General features: G+C 53.9%; 2 protein-coding genes across 7 annotated transcripts in view; one reads left to right on the forward strand and one right to left on the reverse strand.

Moving 5' to 3' along the window:
• The window catches only part of PPME1 (protein phosphatase methylesterase 1), a 35960-nt gene extending 22649 nt beyond the window's left edge, over positions 1-13311 (forward strand). Inside the window, exons 6-16 of one of the 6 annotated variants that reach the window (XM_080613716.1) lie at positions 677-831; positions 1324-1414; positions 2383-2448; positions 3130-3262; positions 3999-4128; positions 4779-4823; positions 5466-5530; positions 6433-6500; positions 8328-10588; positions 10721-12810; positions 13166-13311. In XM_080613716.1, coding sequence (XP_080469842.1) covers positions 677-831; positions 1324-1414; positions 2383-2448; positions 3130-3262; positions 3999-4128; positions 4779-4823; positions 5466-5530; positions 6433-6500; positions 8328-8346 — 772 coding nt within the window. In that variant the 3' untranslated portion in view covers positions 8347-10588; positions 10721-12810; positions 13166-13311. Of the gene's footprint in view, positions 1-676; positions 832-1323; positions 1415-2382; positions 2449-3129; positions 3263-3998; positions 4129-4778; positions 4824-5465; positions 5531-6432; positions 6501-8327; positions 10589-10720 lie in introns of all 6 variants that reach the window. The other 5 variants (XM_080613718.1, XM_080613719.1, XM_080613714.1 and 2 more) reach the window with 5 other exon arrangements.
• A 1514-nt stretch (positions 13312-14825) lies between these two features.
• P4HA3 (prolyl 4-hydroxylase subunit alpha 3) lies at positions 14826-22160 on the reverse strand (the record flags this gene model as incomplete). Its single annotated transcript, XM_080613582.1, has 13 exons — positions 14826-14896; positions 14996-15092; positions 15824-15892; positions 16145-16207; positions 16912-17071; positions 17225-17289; positions 17708-17884; positions 17967-18124; positions 18313-18364; positions 18453-18602; positions 19501-19721; positions 20865-21007; positions 21988-22160. The coding sequence occupies 13 exons, from the start codon at positions 22158-22160 to the stop codon at positions 14826-14828; spliced, it is 1599 nt and encodes a 532-aa protein (XP_080469708.1).
• Positions 22161-22919: the final 759 nt, after the last annotated feature.

Consider the following 22919-nt stretch of genomic DNA (forward strand, 5'->3'; position numbering starts at 1 on the left):
GGCTGAACAGCCCCAACTTTCTCAGCCTGTCTCCATACAGGAGCTGCTCCAGCCCCTGAGCATCCTCATGGCCTCCTCTGGACTTGTTCCAACAGCTCCATGTCCTTTTTATGTTGAGGACACCAGAACTGCACACAATGCTCCAAGTGAGGTCTCACGAGAGCAGAGTAGAGGGGGGCAGGATCACCTCCCTTGACCTGCTGCTCACACTGCTGGGGATGCAGTCCGGCACATAGCGAGGTTCTGGGCCCAAGTCCTCCTCCTTAGGGCTGCTCTAAATCACTTCTCTGCCCAGCCTGTAGCTGTACCTGGGATTGCCCCAACCCAGGAGCAGGACCTTGCTCTTTCTTATATTAAAAGGCACTTAAATGAGCATTTTCCTTTAATAAAAGCAGAAATGATGTGCTTGTTCAGGACAGTACTGGCTTGAATGATTTCCTGTATTGGTACCTAGATTAAATTATAGACTCATGGAGTGGTTGGGGTTGGAAAGGACTTTAAAGCTCATCTAGTGATCAGGAAATAAATTTGTCTCAGTTGCCTGTGGGTTATTGCATACAGACAGGATTGAGAGCTGGAAACTGGTCTTAGATCTGTACCATCTCCTCCTACCATACAAATCTTCAGGAATACCTCAGGGTACAGATGCCAACTAATCTGTGGTCTCATTTGGCAGAGACGTTGGCAACGTGGTGGAAGCTCTGTATGGGGACCTCCCGCCCCCCATCATGCTCATCGGGCACAGCATGGGGGGGGCCATCGCGGTGCACACGGCGGTCGCAAACCTGGTGCCAAGTTTACTGGGGCTCTGCATGATCGATGTGGTGGAAGGTGAGTGTGTGTCCCCTGGGATGGGGTTCTGTCTTCCACATAGGTCTTTTATGCCCAAGTCTCCAAATCCAGAAGGTTTTGCCCAGTTTTAATCCAGTGCTGATTCCGTCCTACATAGAAGTGTTTGTGCTATCACCCTTCCTTTTGCTTTTCCCAGATGGGACTCAGTTTGCTGTTTTCCCTGTAATTTCTTTGCAATACTATCTTGTTAGAGGGGAGGAGGGTGGCTTTTTATGTGATGCATGGTGTATGGTTAGTGATTATTGCCTTCTCTTATTATCTGAATGTCCTATCTGTTCAAGTATTAATTTCCTAATGTGGGAGCAGGTATGACTTTGGGCTTAGGAGTACCAAGTTGTGCTTTCCTTAACAGCATTAAATCCCCAATGAGCTCCAGCTCTCTCTCAGGGTGTTCCATGGGAGCCAGTTCTCTGTAGAGGGATGTGGCAATAATTTCATCAGATGCCATAAAGTTACAATACTTGGTTTTAGGTACAGCCATGGATGCACTGAACAGCATGCAGAACTTCTTACGGAGTCGTCCCAAAACATTCAAGTCACTGGAGAATGCCATTGAGTGGAGGTAATGCATGAGCTTATGTAGTCTCCAAAATCATGGAATCCCGCACTGGTTTGTGTTGGATGGGACCTTAAAGCTCCTCCAGCTCCAACCCCTGCCACAGGCAGGGACCCCTTCCACTGGAGCAGCTTGCTCCAAGCCCCTGTGTCCAACCTGGCCTTGAACACTGCCAGGGATGGGGCAGCCACAGCTTCTCTGGGCACCCTGGGCCAGCGCCTCAGCACCCTCACAGGGAAGAGCTTCTGCCTAAGAGCTCAGCTCAGTCTCCCCTCGGGCAGGTTCAAGCCATTCCCCTTGGCCAGTCCCTACAGGCCCTTGTCCCAAGCCCCTCTCCAGGTTTCCTGCAGCCCCTTTAGGCACTGGAGCTGCTCTAAGGTCTCCCCTTCAGGAGCCTTCTCTTCTCCAGGCTGACCCAGCCCAGCTCTCTCAGCCTGTCATTAATTTCCCAGGAGAGTTGGCTGGGCATTGAAGAAGGATCCTCTAAGAGTTTCAGCTAATGGAAAGCCTCATGATATGAATTGCAGCTTCCTTATAAGTGTCCCAGCTCTTATAGAAGAAGCTTGAGACATCCTTCCTGTGTGTAAAAACAGGATTCAGCAGGAATTACTTTTACATTTGGCAGCTGAATGTGAAAGGAAGAGGTTTTATGGTTACATTTGTAGGTTGGCCTATAGCAAGTCCACTTCTGCTCCCAAATGCCCACGTTGTTTCTGACTTCTCCCTGTCCTCTGCAATGAAATGGGTACAACCCTATTTCAGTGTTACTCCACCAGTGCTTTTAAATCCACAGTTACTGTGACAATGGGGGTTCAAGTAAGTCAGTGTGTAGCATGAGCCACTGCAGATGTCTGAGAATGGGATGTTTTGGGGAAATAAGGCTGTAGAAGGGTTTTACTCCTGTTTCTGAGCCTGAGAGTTCCTATTTAGTAATTATTTGTGACCACCTGATTTTAGTTTTATTTCTTCCCTAGTGTAAAAAGTGGACAGATAAGAAACCTTGAATCTGCCAGAGTGTCTATGGTCGGTCAAGTCAAACAGTAGGTGGTTTTTGGTTTTGTTTGGTATTTAAAGCTCTTAAAATCATCTTGTCTGGTTTACAATGCCACAAATGCACTTGAAAGGGAAGATTTCTTCTAGCAAATACAGATTTCTTACCATTTGATCACAGTTGATGCCAACAGCAGCAAAAATCCACCAAGAACCATGTTTTAAGTGCTGCTGGTTGTGCATTCCTTGGGTTGTCTGGGTTTCTGCACACATTAAGAAGCAAGTGTCCATTTGATGCCTCTTCAGGAATCCTGTCCTAAATCAAGCTGACCTTCCGGGTATGGAATCTTTTGCTCCCTTTTAGTAATGCTTTATTTATCTGTTGCATTTGGGGAGTGATGCAGGGTGGGTTGTGAGGATCAGAGTAACCTGGTTGTACCACTCTAATCCTTGATATATCCAAAGCCTTTACATATACCTCATAATCCATGAAGTAAAGATGTTGTTGATTGTTTGACCACTTTCTGCCTCTGTTTGCATTGATATTTGCTCTGGGATACATATGATGCACAGGCACTTGGTCCCATGGCTGCTCATGACTGTATCTTCCATCCAAAGCTACTTTTAAGCTTGAAAACACTTTTTCAGCCACTGTCTGAGAAATTGCTGAACTCTTCAGGTTAAAACCTGCTCTGTTTGGCAGGGAATCACTTCCTGGTTTTATTTCCCAGGTGTGAAGGGGCTGCAAGCCCTGAATGTCCTAAAGCCATAGTGGAGGGTATTATTGAAGAGGAGGAGGAGGAGGAAGAGAATGAGGAAGGGGGAGGCTCTGTCAACAAAAGGAAGAAAGAAGATGACACAGAGGTAGGAAGTTTCTTGCTGTGCTTCCAGCTGTGTTTGCACGATGCTCCCATGAAGAGCAGCCACCAGTAGTGATCCAGATCATCCTAATATAAAAGGGAGCAACTCCAGGGCTGAAAACTTTATACTGGGAATGTTGTTTTCCTTCTTCATCTCGTGCCACCAGTTCTGTCTTGGGCTGTTACCTGAAAGCCTGGGTTTGGTTTCCTTCCCTGAGCTGCTCACAGATTTAATGTGTGTCACCTGAAATAAGGCTTCTGGCCTGAATGGGAAATGCTCTGTTCTGAGTCTTTGTGCTATTTTTGTTCACTTCCAAGGCACAGGAGCATTCAGGAGCTCATCCAGATGATTGCAACCCAGGAATGTAAATTCCTCGAGGAAAATCACTGGAGCCAGCCTGGCCCCTTGTATTTCTGTGTCACCTGAGAGCCAAGTGTGAACGTTCAGGCCATTTGCAAGCTATTTGTGCCAGTAAAACCAAGCAAATTGAGCACCCTGAATACTGCAGCCTTCTCTTGATCTATAGGGGTAGCTCCTGCTGACTTTCTTGTTCCCTACTCGTGTACTTTGGCTTCATTTGGGGAGGAATTTAGAAGCAAGGAAGCTCATCCCCTTGGAATCACCTCCACCAGAGGGAGCCAGTTATTTCCTAGATGTACTTCCAAGTGGCCCTCAAGTTCATTTTATCTCAGCTGCTTTAGTGATGCCTAATGCAGAGCTCTGTCTTTCCTCCTTGCAGACAAAGAAGGAGCACTTATACACGTGGCGAATCGAGCTGGCAAAAACAGAGAAGTACTGGGATGGCTGGTTCAGGGGCTTGTCAAACCTCTTCCTGAGCTGCCCAACACCAAAGCTCTTGCTTTTAGCTGGTACGTGGCTCTTCCAGTCCTGTTCAGCTTCAGTGGCTGTTGACTTCAGTGATGTCCTGCTTGGATTTCAGGGAACAGGGTTTGGCTTATGCCTTTTTCTAGAACACCAGACCTCTCTGTTCCACCTTGGCTTCTCTACGTATCTTGAACTGTAAAACCATCCATTTAATCCATGCCAACCTGGAATTAGTTCAGAACCTCTAATATCAAACTAGCATATAATGACAGACTGTGTATTGCTGCTGTTGGAGGGGTGGTTTTGTTCTATGATGTGGAAGAGGGGCAAACAGGATAGACCCAAGCTGCCGTTCAGCCTCAATTACTATCTGGGCATGATTTGAACTTCATTTCGACTGAAAGCCAAGTTTTTGATGTTCTGCAGCCAGGTATAGGCCCCTTTTTGTGCCTTAATAGGAAATACAGTGTGTAACCAAGACAAATGCCCTTTTAAGTTGTAAGGAGGGGGGATGTATTCTTGCATTTTGGACTGGGATTTTTCCCTGTCACTTTACTCTCTTGAGGTGCAGCAGGGAAATGTCCTTATGGTAGGTGTCAGGGATGTTTCTTTTGTCAGATCTCTCTATCAAAGGAAGGGGTAAAGCCCTGCTTAGACAGTCATATTTCCAATACATCTCTTTATTTGATTGTAGGTGTTGACAGGCTGGATAAAGATCTAACAATTGGACAGATGCAAGGTAAATATTTAATACTGTTACTCTATCCTTATGGTAGTGCTCTTTTTGGGTGGTAGCTTGTTGCTCTGAGTACACACAGGAGGAAGAGCTGGAATAGCTTCTCACCAGGTGCAGTCTGTATTAAACCAGATGTGCATTAATTCCTCCATCCCAAAGTGTCTGTGGTTATAGGGAAAGTGGGGAAGTTGAGAAGGGAAAGGTTGCATCAGGAGTTGTGAAGGGCTGTTGCCATGGTTTTTGTTGAGTCTAGTGTTCAGCTCCAGACATGGAGCTGCCACACTTCTCTTGGATCAGAATGATCATGAGGGCTTCTTTCTTTTTAAGTCCTTTCCAATCCAAACCAATCTATGATTCTATGAATTGAGCAGCTGATTCTGGCTTTGGAAACTGCTGTGTGTACTATATAATTTGCTCTGGATTTCTGTGCCTGCCCCGCTCCCTCTTCACCACATGATATAGTGAGATCTAGTGAGATTTGTTTCTAAAGAATCTGTTTTAGAAGAGTTCCTAAATTCACAGTGCTGTTAAGGGTGTAGTGTGTGATGTTTCCTGTGTACTCACAAACTGCTTGTCTAAACCATGGCTGTCAGAAATCAAGATCATTTAAACAGCAGCTCCAGTGATGACTCTCTTGATCCGCAGGGAAGTTTCAGATGCAGGTCCTCCCACAGTGTGGCCATGCAGTCCATGAAGATGCTCCAGACAAGGTGAGCAACACCACTGTGGGGTTGAAGCTAGAAGAGTCATGATCTTCACAGCTTAAATGCACATGGGGTCTGTTCCTTACTATGATGCAGAGATTTTACCCCAGGGGCAATTTTTGGCACATCATAACTGGCCGTTGGCAACTGGCTATTGGAGAGTGCTGAGGCGCTGGCACAGGGTGCCCACAGAAGCTGTGGCTGCCCCATCTCTGGCCCTGTTCAAGGCCAGGTTGGACACAGGGGCTTGGAGCAAGCTGCTCCAGTGGAAGGGGTCCCTGCCCGTGGCAGGGGTTGGAACTGGATGAGCTTTAAGGTCCCTTCAACCCAAACCAGTGTGGGATTCTATGACAGAAGCAGGAATGTGGTGCAGCTGATGGAGCCTGTGGTTGGAAACACATCTGGTTTTAAAGCTTGTTCTGCACTGACCACTGTGAGAGTAAAACTCAGCCTTTCCGTGCTTCTCTTCACCAGTCTGAAATAGGGATTTTTGTCTAAACCTATGAAGTTACTAGATTGTTACTCTTTTTATTATACACTCTAAGCAGTATTATTACTGTCAGGATTTATCCTGTATGGGAATAACTTGCTCCATGATCTCACCACATCTTTTTTCCCCTCCTAAACTTAGGCACTGTTGTAAGAATTACTGAAAGAGGTGGTGAAAAAGTTTGGTCAGATTGGGAGATCAGCGTCAGAGTAAGGCTGGAAGCATGTAGTTCCTTTTGGTTTCTTCTATAAAAGCGTGTTATACAGAGCTGTTAGTTTTGAAGGGGCAAAACTGATTCAAAAGGACCCCGAGGGCATGATCTGTTGTTGGAAATGCTTCAGGCTTTGAAAACCACCTGGATTTCTTGGTATCTTCATGTCCCTTTAAATTCTGACCCATATTTTTGCCCTTTCCTCAGGTTGCTGAAGCTGTTGCGACGTTCCTGATCCGTCACAGGTTTACAGAGCCCATCGGTGGATTCCAGTGGTAAGGCTCTGTGTGTGTTAGAGCTGTGCAGTCCTTGGGCAGAGCTCAGCTCTTACTGCCTGTGTGTTTGGCTCTCAGTGTGGGAGGCTGGAGTTCTGGCATGATGCTAAAAGCACACGTAACGAAGCAGCTTTGAGTCACAACCAGTAATGCAGTGGCATTAATTTAAGCTCCTGCACATGGGTGAGGGCAATCCCAGCACAAACCCAGGCTGGGGGAGAGTGCATGGAGCAGCCTGAGGAGAAGGACTTGGGGTGCTGGGTGAGGGGATGCTCCCCATGACCCGGCTTCAGTGAGCGCTTGAGCCCAGAACCCCCCCGTGTGCTGGGTGCACCCTCAGAGCGTGAGCAGCAGCTCAGGGAGGGGATCCTGCCCCTCTGCTGTGCTCTGGGGAGACCCCCCCTGCAGCCCTGATCCAGCTCTGGGGCAGCAGCACAAGAGGGACGTGGAGCTGTTGGAGGGAGGCCAGAGGAGGCCATGGAGCTGCTGCGAGGGCTGGAGCAGCTCTGCTCTGGAGCCAGGCTGAGAGAGCTGGGCTGGGGCAGCCTGGAGAAGAGAAGGCTCCTGAAGGGGAGACCTGAGAGCAGCTCCAGTGCCTAAAGGGGCTCCAGGAAAGCTGGAGAGGGGCTTTGGACACCTAAAGTGTCCCTGCCCGTGGCAGGGGGTTGGAACTGGATGAGCTTTGAAGTCTCTTCCAAACCAAACCGTTCTATGACTATATGATTTGAAGATTTTGTTCTCTTTAAACTTCTCACGCAGCAAGTTGTCTTAATGAAACCTCCTTCCTTGGATGGGAGCAATGAATCCTCCCAAGCTGATACCTTTCTTATTAGCCTGCCAAAAGGCAGAATTATAAGTTTCATGGTATTTAGTTCAAATAATATTTTACTTAAGTAATCAAGGCTCTCTGTTTCGGAAACAACTTGCACCACACTTCTTTGGCCAAGAAATACTGGTGGGATTAGATGAGTAAAGGATGTGCTTCACTTTGCAGACTTCCTCATGCCTTTTCACATCAGAATGAACTGGAGAAGCCAGGTCTCTGCCAGCAGCCACAATGGTGAAAGTAGGTTGTGGCTGATAGGGTTGATTGGAAAAACACCCCAAAGTCTTAGTTACACACCCTAAACTAATAAATAAACCAAGCTCAGAAGGTGCAGGTCTGCTTTGGGATCATCTTTCAGCTGAATGGTAAAATAAGCAGGTTTTTAAGCAGTTTCTCAAGCATTCCTGAAAAGTCTTCCTGCTTTTAGCTAAGAAGTCTTCAACAAAAGCCCCAAAATGTGTGATGCTGTAGGACTGGCAATGCTAAAGAGGTGTTGCTGGATGATCTCTTCCTTTTATCCCCCTTTATCCTGTGCCCTTGCGGATGAAACAGTGGAAATGCAGGACTCTGGGCTGTATATTTTAAATCAGTGCAAGGGTATGGTGTAGGTTGATGTGTAAATGGAGAGGGAGGGGTAAGACCAAAGGGCTGCAGTGTAATGTTGAATCTCCACCAGGTATTTGGCAACCTGTGCTGTCTTGAGGGTCTAAACTGTTGCTCCTGCTATTATGGTTTTAGCAAAAACAGCTTTAAACCAAGAGGCTTGGAGGAAGGGAGGTAGCTGAAGTGTGCTTTAAGCCACATATCAAGCTGTTGTGCTTCTCACTGCTTATGTAGCTTGCAAGTTGCCATTGAGTGCATTCATGCTGGTTCTATTCTGCATGATAGACTTGTTTTGGCCTTGTTTATCAGCTGAATTTAGGCTGTTGCAGAGTCAGTTTGCAGAGAATACCGTGGTTTTAACGTGTGACCTCTCTTCCACTCTCCTTTTTCCCTCCTAGTGTGTTTCCTGCCTGTTAATACCCTGGTGTTCTCCAGCACTGAGTCCTGTTGTAAATACACTGCACCAGAGGCCACTGTGATGTATCCATATCCTTTCATCTCTCCAGTTCAGCAGCAGTGAGAAGTTGGTGTGAGATCCATCCCCTTAGAACTAGTTCTCCAGAATGTGTAAATGTTTAGGGACTTCCTTGCTGGGAAGCAGCTTGAACTGAAGGCCATGAGAAGCTCTTCAGGCCCTCAGAAGTGGGCTCCCCTCGGCTGCCACAAGGAAAGACCTCCTGAAATCCCAAGTAGTTGATCATAACTCCATCGATTCTCAGGCTTTCTTGGACCCAACTGCAAAGGGGCTGTTGGCAGTCCAGATCCACTGAGGGCATTGCAGCGTAGCCAAAGGCTTCAGGATTTCTCCATGGAATTGTCTCATCTTCTTTGAAGTGCCCCTTAGGTTTGCTTTTTATACACACATCTCTTTCCCCTAAAGCAACAAGGATTTGGCTTCATTGGGAGCTCAGGTTTTGCCTCACCAATGCCAACCTTATGGGTTAAGCTGCAGGAAGAGCCCAGATGCTGTCCCCTGAGCAAGGTTGGAATGGACTGTAAACCAAAAAGATGAGGGGGGACCCTGAGCTCCATTCCAGAGTCTTACAGCTTTCTTAGTACTCATTTCAAGTTCTTGCTGAGAAAAACATCCTGGATAACTCCATCTGCTGCAGAAGATAACAGGCAGGAGCTTCTGGGCCTGTGTTTATGGAGAAGACCCAAGAACAGCACTAACAACATGCTCAGCAGGCCTGGAATGTGTTTCTGCTTCCCTCCTTCGAGCTGCTGCACACAACTGAGCAGAGATCAGCACCTTTTGGGTGAAAGAAATGGAAGATGCTCCTGGAAGAGTTTGGAGCCTGTCGTGCTGCTGCAGAGATAGAGCTGCTGCTGCATTGCTCCAATACTCCCCAGTATTGGAGGAAAGACCTTGTTTTCACTGTCACCCTCGACCAGTTCACTGCCTGCCTTCCAGATATCCATGTGAATGCCGTAGTTGCACGGAGAGCTTTGCTTCAGGGTTCAGTTATCCACAGACAGTTTGCCAGGTTGCTGAAAGCAATCACTCGAAGAGCAAGCAGACACGTTTTGGAGCAGTGTTCCTCAATGTTTTGCCAGTGGATGTCTGAAATCCCTTTTTCTTTTGCCTTATGTCCGTACCCCTCGATGCTGTATGATGAAAGCAGCATTTAATGCTGTTTTGCTGAGGCAGAGTTCTGTTGTTGGCCTGATTTCAGGAGCTGTGATGTCTGCGTCCTGTGACAAGAGCTGTCATGAATTCTTGGCCTTGGAGAGGTGCAGGTGGGGTGAAGGGAGATGGTGTGAAGAGCTGGCAAAGCCTGGTTGGACTTTGGTGTTCCCCCTGATGGAGACCTCCCTCATCTCCTCTGCTTCATTCCCATGTGAGCCCTGGACACAGCAGTCGTGGCCTTGCTCTGCATCCCTTCCCTGACCCATCAGGGTAGGAGATGCCTGGATTAGAGACAAGCCTGATCCCAGAGAGCTCTCCTCTCTCCTGGCATGTCACCTATCGGCACTCAGGTGTTCAAAGAGCAATTGTTGGCTCCCAGCACTTCCCTCTGTAAGTCACTGTGTTAATTCTTGCATTACTTTACTATCACCTTGATATCATGTCCACCCCAGTTTAGTTGCTGCTGGATTAAGTGGAGCTGAGGTGCAAAATAGCACTTTTCCCAAGCTGAAGATTGGCAAAATGCTCGGTCCTTTCCGGATGCTTCCTGTGCTCAAACTGTTAGAGATTAAATAATGCCGCGTGTTATGTCCAGAGTCTCACTTCATGGGCTGGTAAAGCATGTGCCTGTTGTCATACTCATGAATGATCTTGGTAAAGCCACATTCCTGCGTGCTGAAGTAACGTTGGAGGAGCTGGCTTGGAGGGATTCAGTGCGGTAACTCCTCGCCTTTGCCTCTCCCCCCTTTCATTGGCTTTTCCACTTTGTGAGCTCTTAAACCACCAAAACCCTCCATGGAAAAGCAGATCCGTTTTGTATCCCATCGAAGCCCCACTGGAAGATGAATGACTGCTTCAGAATCCTCTGGGCTCCCTGGAATTCTATTTTGTTGTTAACATTTGAGAAGTGAGTGGAAAACAATAAAGAATTCAACAGCCTCTCGAATGTGACATTGCTCCATGCCGAGCTCAGCCCTGACTCACACAGAAGAGATGCAGGGGCTCCCATAGTCCTGGCTGCACTAAGAGGTGAGGACAGGGACAGCAGCAGCACTGGGGGGGTTGGAGGAGGGATTCCTTTTGGCTGTGTCAAGCCCCAAGCATTTTGAGACTGTCTGAAGAGTGTTAATGCTGCTGGGGTGGTTTCTTCTCCTGTTTCAGGGAGCTGCAAGCGGAGATGAATGGTGTTTAGGTGAAGGATGGTGCAGACCGTGGTGAAATGAAGTGAAGGGAGAAGAAATGTTCTCTTTGACTCATGAAAAATGGGGCATTGTGGAAAACCCCCCAAATTACCAGCTTCTGCTGTGTTTTTCCATGGCCTGCAGCATTGTACTGTGTGTTAAAGAGCAGATAAAGAGGAGGAGGGTGGCTGGAATGAAAGGACGCTGGGTTTAAGCTGGCCCTAGACTGAGATGAGCTCTTAGGCAGAAGCTCTTCCCTGGGAGGGTGCTGAGGCGCTGGCACAGGGTGCCCAGAGAAGCTGTGGCTGCCCCATCCCTGGCAGTGTTCAAGGCCAGGTTGGACACAGGGGCTTGGAGCAAGCTGCTCCAGTGGAAGGGGTCCCTGCCTGTGGCAGGGGTTGGAGCTGGATGAGCTTTAGGGTCCCTTCATCCCAAACCATTCCATGATTCTCTGATTCTGTGCAATCTCTCTTGATTTGTTCCAGTTGTTGGATTGAGGAGCAGTGGAAACTTTCACAATGGAAAATCCCAAGGCTTGGCAGGAGCAGAAGATGCACTTTGGGTTAGTCACAGGGCTCACTCACATCAAACCCAGTTCCTGGATTTATGTGCACCAGACCAAACGGAGATCCCAGGAGCACTGGGATTGTTGGAAAAGCTATTTCCTGTATGCCAAAGCACAGAGTTTTGCTTTGACTGCAGGTCCTGCTCACACTGAGCTCACTGCCTGTCTCTGCACAGATTTAAGCCAGCACAGCTCCTCCGTGCTGGTGTTTGGAACTAGGGGTGACTGGGGTGAAGGATTCATGCGGATGCAGCCGCTCAGTGCTTGGTTGCTGAATCATGTTGCTGTCAGAGCTCACTTCTCTTTTGAGCCTTATCTTTGTCTTCAGCCTGCCCTGGGCCAGATGTGAAGTGGGTGGGAGATGATACCAAAGCCAGTTAGGAATGCTGATGCTTCTTGGGACTGTGGTGGTAATACAGAGATCCTTCGGCTGTTACAGCCAGGTTTCTTCCCTCTGACTGTGATGGTGGGGTTTCAAACATGATGCAGCTATAGGGAATCCATTTTCCCCCATCTTTGGCAAGGGAAGGGACTGGGCAACCTGGGAAAGCCCATTTTAGCCCTGATATTCACTCATTTTTGGTTGCTGAGATGACAGCAGGTGGAGGGAGGGGATCCTGCCCCTCTGCTGCATGAAGGGGAGACCCCCCTGCAGCCCTGATCCAGCTCTGGGGCAGCAGCACAAGAGGGACGTGGAGCTGTTGGAGCAAGGCCAGAGGAGGCCATGGAGCTGCTGCGAGGGCTGGAGCAGCTCTGCTCTGGAGCCAGGCTGAGAGAGCTGGGCTGGGGCAGCCTGGAGAAGAGAAGGCTCCTGAAGGGGAGACCTGAGAGCAGCTCCAGTGCCTAAAGGGGCTGCAGGAAACCTGGAGAGGGGCTTGGGACAAGGGCCTGTAGGGAGAGGCCAAGGGGAATGGCTTGAACCTGCCAGAGGGGAGACTGAGATGAGCTCTTAGGCAGAAGCTCTTCCCTGTGAGGGTGCTGAGGCGCTGGCCCAGGGTGCCCAGAGAAGCTGTGGCTGCCCCATCCCTGGCAGTGTTCAAGGCCAGGTTGGACACAGGGGCTTGGAGCAAGCTGCTCCAGTGGAAGGGGTCCCTGCCTGTGGCAGGGGTTGGAGCTGGAGGAGCTTTAAGGTCCCTTCAACCTAAACCAGGCTGGGATTTGAGGACTTCTGAAAGTCCCAGAAATAAGAAAATCCCTGCTCAGATCTGCTCTGGTGATGGTGAAACTGCTCCTGCCTGGCCACAAGGGTCTAAGCCCATGGACAGGAAGCTCTCGGGGGTGATTTTGTGGCAGATCTCAGTGGTAGCACCAGTAACCTGGTAAACACCAGCCTGGGGCAGTTCAGAGCAAGCCTTCTCACTCTTCCTCTCTCCACTGAGTGATGGCAACAGGACAAAGCCCCTGCTCAGCTTCTTGCTCAGAGGGACCATTCCAGGACTCCAGAAACATCATCAGTGTGTTCCCACCTTCCACAGGGCCTTCAGGAGTGGAGGAGCACCCGGCAGGTACCAGCGGGAGAGACTTTAGCAGTGATTTTCTTCCTCCCCTCCACTATTGCTTTGGAGTTGGGGTGCAGAAGGGCCTGGGCAGGAGCTGGGGGGAGGTTTCTGGCTGTGAGCCCTTCACTGGTTTGAACTGGTGCTCAGCACTGCTCCAAACCTAGCCCTGGATCTCCAGGTAAGGCCAAAACCACAGTGGATGGGTTGGTGTTCCTCATAACCACATGGCCCTGGTGCATTCTAACCCCATCTCTGAGCCTGGTGCTCTGCTCCCAACCCAAACCTGCCTCTCTCTGCTCTATGCATCCGTGTCTGTACAGCATCCGGATCCAATGGGATAATCCTGGGGGTTTCATTCCAGGCTTTCCTGTTGGATGCTTGGCTGGTGTTGACCGAGCTTTCCCAGCCTGCTGGGGTGACCTCTCTCCACATGCTGCTGTTTCCATAAGGAAAGTGTGTGTGTGTCAGCTCCGTGTTCCGTGTCCGCCTCATCCCCTTGTGTCTTGTTCCCTGTCCTACAAATAAAGCATTTGTGAAAAGCCTGGAGTGGGAATTCCTCCTTTCCCTTCCTTCAGCTCCAGCCCTTGGCCTCCTCAGGGCACCCTGGGGAGGAAGAGTGTGAATACATCCCGGATATCCCCTCACCCATCCAGGAGGAGGAGGAGGGGGATGCTTTAGCCTCAGCTTTTCCCCTCCCCTCCGTGTCCAGTGGCTCCAACATGGATAGAAACATCTGGAAGTAATAACAGGCATTGCTCTGGCTCTGGAGTTAACCTGTGCTGGGTTCGCTCTGGTTCCCAACAGCTGGAATGCTGGGGGGGGGGATGTTCCTATGGGGAAAGCAGGAATTCAGGGACGTTTTGCTGACTTTCATGTCCAAACAAGTTTAATAGAGCCTGGAATTGCTCCTGGACCGTGCTCCCAATGCTGCTCGCAGCTCATCATTGTGCCTGCTCAAGGGTTAATGTGGGGCTGGATGAACCCAACTATGGGTGATAAATGGGCAGTTTTGAACCCAAAACGAGCAGGAGGACCCTGGAGTTTCCATCCGTGGAGTTTTATCCCTCTCCTTCCCAATCTTTATCCCTTTTTCTTCCAGAAGTGATGGGACAGCCTGGGCTCCCCCGCCTGCTCTATCCCCTTGTCCCTCCATCCAGGAGGATTTTAGTCTCCAAACCTCACATGGATGGGGCTGGATGGATACAGAGAGCCTCTGTGCCGGGGCTGCTGCCATCCTCCACCTTGACCCTCATCACTTCATCCCTGCTGTCCATCATCGGAAGCAGGAGCTCCCGGCCCGATCTCCAGCTGCTGCCGGCGATCCCTGCTCCTGCTTTTTGGCCTTCCAGTCACGCAGGTGCTGCGGTCGGGATGGACAAAGGGAGCCTGTGGTGGGGATCCCAGGGGATCTGTGCTCATACAAGCGTGGTCCAGACATGAGCCAGGGCAGCTGGAAGGCAGCAGCTGCCTTCTCCCTCCCCAGCTCCCCTCTTACAGCCACTGCCTTGTGAAGGAGAAATCCCAAACCCCTTCTGGGATGCAGGGGAAGGGGCCCCCGTGCTGCTGCTGGGATGGATGTGGAATGTGGAGCTACACGATCAGCTCCAGGCACTGCAGCGGGTTTAGTGGAGGAAGGAGAGTGAAGCCCCTTTGCTCTGGTTCCCTATGGCCACTGTGTTCACTCTGAAGCCTACCGATGGCCATTGGCACGCCGGGTCACTGCCAGCCCTGTTAACCCTTTCCATCTAGGGCTGGATGAGGGAGCTTGAGGATCCATTTAGGATCCAGGCTGGATTCAGGTGAGGGGGGACGCAGACACATAACCCCATCATCCTATGGGATAGCACACCGGGATACTCCCTCCAGACTCCACTTTAGTGTCTTTTGTCTTTATTTCCACCGGTTTTAGCCGCACATCATCAGTGCCACCACCCCCAATAGCACCCAACACCGCTGCCACCCCTTTGGGTGCAGGTCACGGGTGCACCCATGGGTGCCGCATCCATGAGCCCGCGGTGGCCTCATTCCTGTGGGTCCGTGCTGCACGGCCGCCGGAATTCCTGCCCGTACTCATGGATCCACTTATTGGCCACTGGAAGGGACAAGGACGAGGACCCTTTGTCTGCCCCTGGCTTTCCCCATTATCCAGGTTTTCCCTGGGTTCCATCCCGGTGTCATCCCAGTGCCTCACCCCACTTGTCCCCGGCCAGCACAGGGCAGGCAGCGTGCAGCGTGGCCCCGGCCCCGGCCCCGTTCCGATGCAGGTTCCACCAGAAGAGAGCCGCGTTCTGCCGGATACAGAGGGAATGGACCCGCAACAGGGCCGTGAGCACCAGGATTGGGGTTTGGTACCCCCAAAACAGAGCCATGAGCCCCAGAACTCAGGGTTTCCACCCCAAAACAGAGCCTTGAGTACCAGGATTGGGGTTTGGTACCCCCAAAACAGAGCCATGAGCCCCAGAACTCAGGGTTTCCACCCCAAAACAGAGCCTTGAGTACCAGGATTGGGGTTTGGTACCCGAAATAGAACCATGAGCTCCAGAACTGGGGCTTGGAACCCCCGAAACAGAGCTGCAAGGTCCAGAACTGGGGTTGGAGCCACAAAATAGAGCCCTCGAGGCTCAAAATTGGGGTTGAAACCCCAGAATAGAGCGGGGAGCGCTGGGATTTGGGCTTGGAACCCCTAAAACAGAGCCAGGGTCCCCAGAATTGGGGTTTAGAACCCAAAATAGAGCCAGGACCGGAAGTGCTGGGGTGTGAAATCCCTAAAACAGAGCTGGGAGCTCTGAGGTTGAGGTTTGACCACCTTAAAACAGAGCTGGGATCCCCAAACCAGGATTTGGGCCTTCCCAAAGCCCAGATGGGAGCCCTAGGATTGGGGGTTTGACCCCCCCAAAACGTGACCAGGATCCCTGGAATTGGGGTTTGCCACCCAGAACTGAGCTGGGGTCCCCAAACACAGCAGGGAGCCCCAAAGCTGAGGTTTGGCCCCCCGAAACCAAGCAGGGCTCGGGCTCACCTTGACCACGGGCACGCTGAAGTTAGCGGCGATGAAGGCGGTGGAGCCGCCAGCTTCCACTGCGCTCAGCTGGGGGAGAAGGAGACACGAGCATGGCCCTTCCCTGTGCCATGGGCGCTGCGCAAGGGGAAACCGAGGCACGGGCCCTCCCTTGGTCCCCGGCTGCATTCCCCCCCCATGGCATGGCACAAGGTGCAGACATCACGTAAGAGCCCATGCCCTGATCGAGGGCTGTCCTCACCCGTCTCAAACCCTGTTCACTCTGAACCCTACTGATGGACAAGGGCAGTGCCCCTGGGCCTGCGATGAGGGAGGACTCACGTAGATCATGACCGTGGCGATCCTGTTGCCTGACTTCATCCTGTAAAGAGGGCTCTTCCTGGACTGCCCCAGGAGTGAGGATGTGGCATGGTCATTCCCGTGGGAATGGTCAGTCCTGTATGGATGCGGCTTGGCCTGGAGGCACCTCAGGCCCTACCCATGGAAATCCCTCCCTCTCCCTTCTTTTCTCTCCCTTCCTTCTTCTTTCCCTCTCCCCTGCCCTCCTTCCTCCCTCCGCTCCCAGGAATATCCCAGGCACCAACCCAGGGGTCACCATCCTGCAGCCCTTCCATCCCATCCCCTGCCAGGATCATCCCAGGGTCCACTTCCAGCAATATCTCAGGGAACATCCCAGGGATCACTATGGGATGTTCACCCACAGGGACCTCCCTTGGGCATCACCCCAGGAGTACCATGGGGAGCACCCCAGGATCCACCTCCAGGAACATCCCATGGACCACCCTATGGACCATTCCAAGAACCATCCCAGGAGCACCACAAGGACCATTCCAAGAGCACCACAGGAATCACCCCAGGGACCACCCCATGGATCCACCCACAGGAACATCCCAGGGACCACCCCAGAGACCATCCCATGGACCATCCCAAGAGCACCACAGCAGCTACCCCATGGACCACTGTACAGACCATCCCAAGGACGGAACCATCCCAGGAGCACCCCAAGGACCATCCCAAGAGCACCTCAGGAACCACCCAGAGCATCACCCCATGGACCACCCCATGCAGCCCCCAAGCATCTCCCTGACCGTGGCATGGTCGAAGTGTGGCTCGTAGTGGCCTCCCAGCCCGTAGTTGACCACCTGCAGGTACTCAGCGTAGGGCGGCCTCAGGTCCAGGCCGGTGACGGCCCCGATGCGCTGCTCCAGTGCCCGCACCACCGGGTCGGCCGTGTCCTTCAGCCAGGCACTGCAGGAGCACCCAACCCACCCGTGGCTGGTGTCACCCTCGCTGTGGGGTGGGGAGGGGTCTCCCCAGGGTGGCTTCGCTGTCACCTTGGTGGTGGCAATGGGGCCACAATGGTCCCGTTGGCCATAGGACAAGGGACGTGGTGGCTCCTACCTCTTGCTTATCCGGTACTCAGCTTTCTGCTGCTTCTCCCCAGAGGCGACCACGGACCTCTGCAGCTGGGGACATGCGGTGGAGGGGATGGTGCTGCAGGTGGGGACCCCACCACCAAGCAGGGACCCCGACTGGGGTCACACTGGTGGGTTTACACCAGCACATCCCCACCCCAATGTGTCCCACCAGGGTGATGGAAGCGGTGACAGGGGTTGGGTCCAATGCGGTTGGATGCCACCAAGTCAAGCGTGGCTGGGAAGTGGTTTAGGTGCATGCGTGGACCTGGTTTCTCCTTTGGGGCAGGCTCAGGAGGAGCCAGACTGGGCTCATCCCACCCTTGGTCTGGCTGCAGAAGGCTTTGGCTAAGCCATGGCTTAACCCAGCTCCTACCTCTGCATGCTCAGGTTGGTACCCCCTGCACTACCAGCTCCTGGGGCACCCTCCTTCAGGACAAGGCCATCCCTGGGGATGGGGACAGCTCACCCAGGGCCCGGCCAACCCCTTGATGGTCTCAGCCTCGGCGTCGCTGATGAAATCATGGTACAAAGCCACATAGGGCTGGCTCTGGACCATCTCCTTCTTGGCAGGCTGGAGCAGGAGGAAGGGGCTGCCATTGGTCTCATAGGAGCAGACGAGGTGTGGGAGATGCTCTGGGGCTGACTGGGGAGAGAGGAGACCAAGGAGGGTGTGAGAGGGGGACAGTGGTGGGGTGAGGACCATGGGACCCCTTTGCCATCCCCACCTGCCCCCGTGGGCGCTGGCACAGCTCCTCGTAGGCGTCCCGGCTCTGTAGATGGGTGCCATTGGGACGTCGCAGGGGCTCAGCGCTTGTCACTGTCCCCTTCTCCAGCAGCTCCTCGTACTTGACCACGTTCCTCAACACCCTGCGGTTACTGGGGTCTGTGGGACAGGAGGTGTCACCCCAAACACTGTGTCCCCATCACCTCCCTTCCCTGGCATCAGTCCCTGGAGAGTTATCCCATAATGGGGCAAGAATGGGGTGAAGGAGGCTGGTGCCATGCAGAGGTGATGGGGACACCCCAAAACCTCTCCTCTCCTCTTGCTGCAGCCGAGGTTGCCCCACGTACCATAATGGAGAAACTCCCTGGAGAGGCTCAAGGCATGGGAGATGTTTCCAGCCTGGATGGGGGTGCGGATTGCCCATCAGCATCCCATGGCTTGGCTCTATTGGACACCACAGGGATGGGGATGGGACTTGTGGCCGTACCATGAAGTAGGAGAAGGCGAGATGGTCCAGAGCATCCTCCAGGCTGCTCCGGTCCTCCGGGTTCCAGCTGCCGTAGGAGAGGCGGAAGAGGCCAACGGCTTCCTCCAGCCACGCGATGGAGTGGTAATAGTCACCCGTGTCATAGGCCACCTGCGAGGCAGAGCACCTGCAGCCTGTCCCCATCCCACCCCATCCCACCCCATCCCCTCCTGCACCATCCTCATCCCCTCTCGTCCCATCTCATCCTTTCCATTCCCATCCCATCCTGTCCTGTCCCCATCCTATCCCATCTCATCCCATCCTGTACCGTGCGATCCCACCACATCCCCTCTCCCATCCTCATCCCATCACTTCATCCTATCCTAATCTCCATCACCATCTTCGTCCCAATCCCACCTCTACCCCCTTCCCATCCTGTGCCTACCCTGTCTAATCCTGTCCCATCCCATTCTATCCCATCCCCATGCTATATCCTGGCATCCAATTGCAGTTCCTACTCATCTTGTCCCATCACATCCTATCGCTTTCCTATTCCCATCCCCATTCCTCCCATGCCATTCCCTTCCTTTCCTGCCCCATCCCATAGATCCATGCTCCATCCCCATTTCCATCCCCCTCTCAGCCTCCGTCTCCATCTGCACCTCCACCTCCCTCTTATCCCATCCCATCCTACCCACACCCTGACCCTCCATCCCAGCTCTGCTCAGAGGACTCTGCCCTCAACGAAAGCCTCTACAAGATCACCCCAATCCCGTCCCTGGGATTCATGGACCCACTTTTACCCCTGGGTTGGGGCTGATCCCAGATCCAACCAGGACGCTGGGATGGGAGCTCTCCCTGAGGCCACCAGCTCAGCTCTTCCCTCCCCAAGCCATGAATCAAGGGGAAGCCCCATTATTCCCCCGTCCTATAACTCTATGGTGGGCTTTGGGCTGACTCAGAGGGTCCCCTCCACATCCCCGCAGGAGGAAACCCCAACATCCATCCCTACGGAAGCACCGTTCCGGGCTGGAAAACCTTTGTGGGGGGCCATGGAGCTCTCCCTCACCTTTCCCACATGGAAGCAGTCGTCGGCAGAGAGGGCCACGCGCCGGCCGGGGCTGTAGAGGGGCGTGCGCGCGGCCCCGGCGCGCTGGAAGACGCCGTTGGCCAAGCCCTTGACGCTGAGCCCGTACACGTCCTGCAGCCGCATCAGCGCCCGCGCCGCCCCGTCCAGGTCCTCGGCGCCCGGCAGCTCCTGCTCCACCTCCTGGAAGCCATCGTGGAGCGCTGAGAGGAGGGAACGGGTGCAGGGGGGATGAGCGAGGGCTTGGGGTGGGATCGCCCTTATTGACGCTTCTTCGTCTATGGGGGTCCACATCCAGCTCCTCCATCCATTGCCCTGTTCCTCCATCCATTGCCCTGCTCCTCCATCCATTGCCCTATTCCTGCATCCACTGCCCTGCTCCTGCATCCATTGCCCTGCTCCTCCATCCACTGCCCTGCTCCTGCATCCATTGCCCTGCTCCTCCATCCGTTGCCCTGCTCCTGCATCCATTGCCCTATTCCTGCATCCACTGCCCTGTTTCTCCATCCATTCTCCTGCTCCTCCACCCATTGCCCTGCTCCTGCATCCATTGCCCTGCTCCTCCATCCATTGCCCTGCTCCTGCATCCGTTGCCCTGCTCCTGCATCCATTGCCCTGCTCCTCCATCCATTGCCCTGCTCCTCCATCCATTGCCCTGCTCCTCCACCCATTGCCCTACTCCTCCATCCGTTGCCCTGCTCCTGCATCCATTGCCCTATTCCTGCATCCACTGCCCTGTTTCTCCATCCATTCTCCTGCTCCTCCATCCATTGCCCTGCTCCTCCATCCATTGCCCTATTCCTGCATCCACTGCCCTGTTTCTCCATCCATTCTCCTGCTCCTCCATCCATTGCCCTGCTCCTCCATCCATTGCCCTATTCCTGCATCCACTGCCCTGTTTCTCCATCCATTCTCCTGCTCCTCCACCCATTGCCCTGCTCCTCCATCCATTGCCCTGCTCCTGCATCCATTGCCCTGCTCCTGCATCCATTGCCCTGCTCCTGCATCCATTGCCCTGCTCCTCCATCCATTGCCCTGCTCCTCCACCCATTGCCCTGCTCCTCCATCCATTGCCCTGCTCCTGCATCCATTGCCCTGCTCCTCCATCCATTGCCCTGCTCCTCCACCCATTGCTCTGCTCCTCCATCCATTGCCCTGCTCCTGCATCCATTGCCCTGCTCCTCCATCCATTGCCCTGCTCCTCCATCCATTGCCCTGCTCCTCCACCCATTCTCCTGTTCCTCCATCCATTGCCCTGCTCCTCCACCCGCTCCCCATCACTCCCCATCACCTCCTGGCTCTCCCCAGGTGACAGAGGGGACACACATTGAAGCCTCCCCCCCTACCCTGAGTGTTCTCGGTGGCCTCATCACTGTAGATGACATTGGGCCAGTCAGAGTAGAGACGCTTGATGAGGCTGAAGGCCAGCAAGGGGTTGTCCACCGAGGCCAGGGGGTCCTGGTGCAGCGCCTGGACCTTCTCATAGAACCTACAAGGCACCCGCGGGGTGACACTTTGAGTGATGCTCCGGGGTGGTGGCATCTGGGGGCTGAGCCCTGCCATAGCTGGGAAACTCCATAGAATCCTGGGATGGTTTGGGTTGGAAGGGACCTTTGGAGCCCATCTGGTTCCAACCCCTGCCGTGGGCAGAGGCACCCAGCATCCACATTGTGACCATGCCGGAGGTGAGGAGACCCCATCCGCTTTGTGAGCCCCATCCCTAGTGGGGACATGGGGATGTTCCATGCCATGGCCACAGCCCTGCTCCTCAGCCAAGGCTTGGGGTGACCACATCCCCCAGCTTGGACATAGCCAGGGGTGCGCAGGCCGCTTGCCCCATCCACCCACAACCCCTATTTAGGGTCACCCCAGCCAAGGCCAGGTTGGACACAGGGGCTTGGAGCAAGCTGCTCCAGTGGAAGGGGTCCCTGCCCGTGGCAGGGGTTGGAGCTGGAGGAGCTTTAAGGTCATGCCCAATCAAACCCAAACCATCCCATGACCCTATGATCACATCCCCCAATGTGGGGATGCGCGGGCACCCACATCCCCTGTTTAGGGTCACCTCCCAGAACTGGGTGCTGGGTGGGAGGGGTCTGAGCTCGGTTAAAACCTCTCCCTGCCAGGCAGCACCCACCCTTGGGACTGGGGGGATACGGGGATGCTCCCAGCACATCCAGTAGAGACTGGAGGGGATCCTGGGATGCTTCCAGTGCACCCACCCTTGTGTTGGGGGGATACAGGGATGCTGCTCCCAGCACACTCAGTCGAGGTTGGGAGGATACTGGGATGTTCCCAGTGCACCCACCCTTGTGTTAGGAGGATACCGAGATGGTCCCAGCACACCCAGTGGGGATGGGGAGGACACAGGGATGCTCCCATCGCACCCAGTCGGGATCAGGGCCGTACAGGGATGCTCCCCGTGCACCCACCCGGGGTTGGGGGACCCAGGGATGCTCCCATCGCCGGTACCTGGTCAGGCGGCGCAGGCGGGCGCTCTCCTCCCGCAGGTAGGCGCGGAGCCGGCGGAGCAGGCGGCCCTCGGCGCCCATCGCCGCCCGCACGCTCCTCATGGCGCTGAAGGTCTCTGCCGGGGCGGGCGGCGGCAGCAGCGCCAGCAGCACCCCGAGCCCCAGCGCCCGCATCGGCCCCGCAGCCACCGCTCGGGGGAGCGGGAGGCTCCGCCCCGGGGGTGGGAAACGGGGGTAAAGGGGAGGGTAATGGGGGGTGCCCCGGATCCGCCACGCTGGCTGCGGAGGGAGGGGGCTGCTGGTTCCCATCCGGACCGTCCGGTCCGCGTCCCATCCTGCCCCCTCCTCACTGTCCCCCTCCCATCCTGCCTCCATCCCGAGCGTCCCTGACCCTATCCCATCCTGCCCTCTCCTGCCAAGGACTCATCCTGCCTATCCCCCTCCCCATCCCATCTTGCCCCCTCCTGACTGTCCCCATTCTGCCCATCCCTGTCCCCATCCTGAATGCCTCCATCCCATCTTGCTTCCATCCCGAGTGTCCCTGACCCTATCCCTCTGCTGCTTGTCCCCATGCTGCCCCCTCCTGCCTCGGACTCATCCTGACTGTCCCCATCCTGCCCATCCCTGTCTCCATTCTGCCTGTCCCCTCTTGCGTCTCCCACCTTGGACTCCTCCTGCCTGCTGCCTGTCCCTTTTCCCATCCCATCCTGCCTGTCCCTTCTTGCCTGTCCCCATCCTGCCATGGACCCATTCTGCCCATCCCTGTCCCCCCTATCCCCTTCTATCTGTCTCCATCCTGCCCAACCTCATCCTGCCTACATCCCGCCTGAACCCTCCTGTTGTCCCTATTCTGCCCATCCCCTGCTGCCTGTCCTTGTCCTTTCTGTCCCCGTGCTGCCTGGCCCCATCCTACCTTGGACTCCTCCTGCCTGT

This window comes from Psittacula echo, assembly GCF_963264785.1.
Source record: "Psittacula echo genome assembly, chromosome: 3".
Taxonomy (NCBI): Eukaryota; Metazoa; Chordata; class Aves; order Psittaciformes; family Psittacidae; genus Psittacula; species Psittacula echo.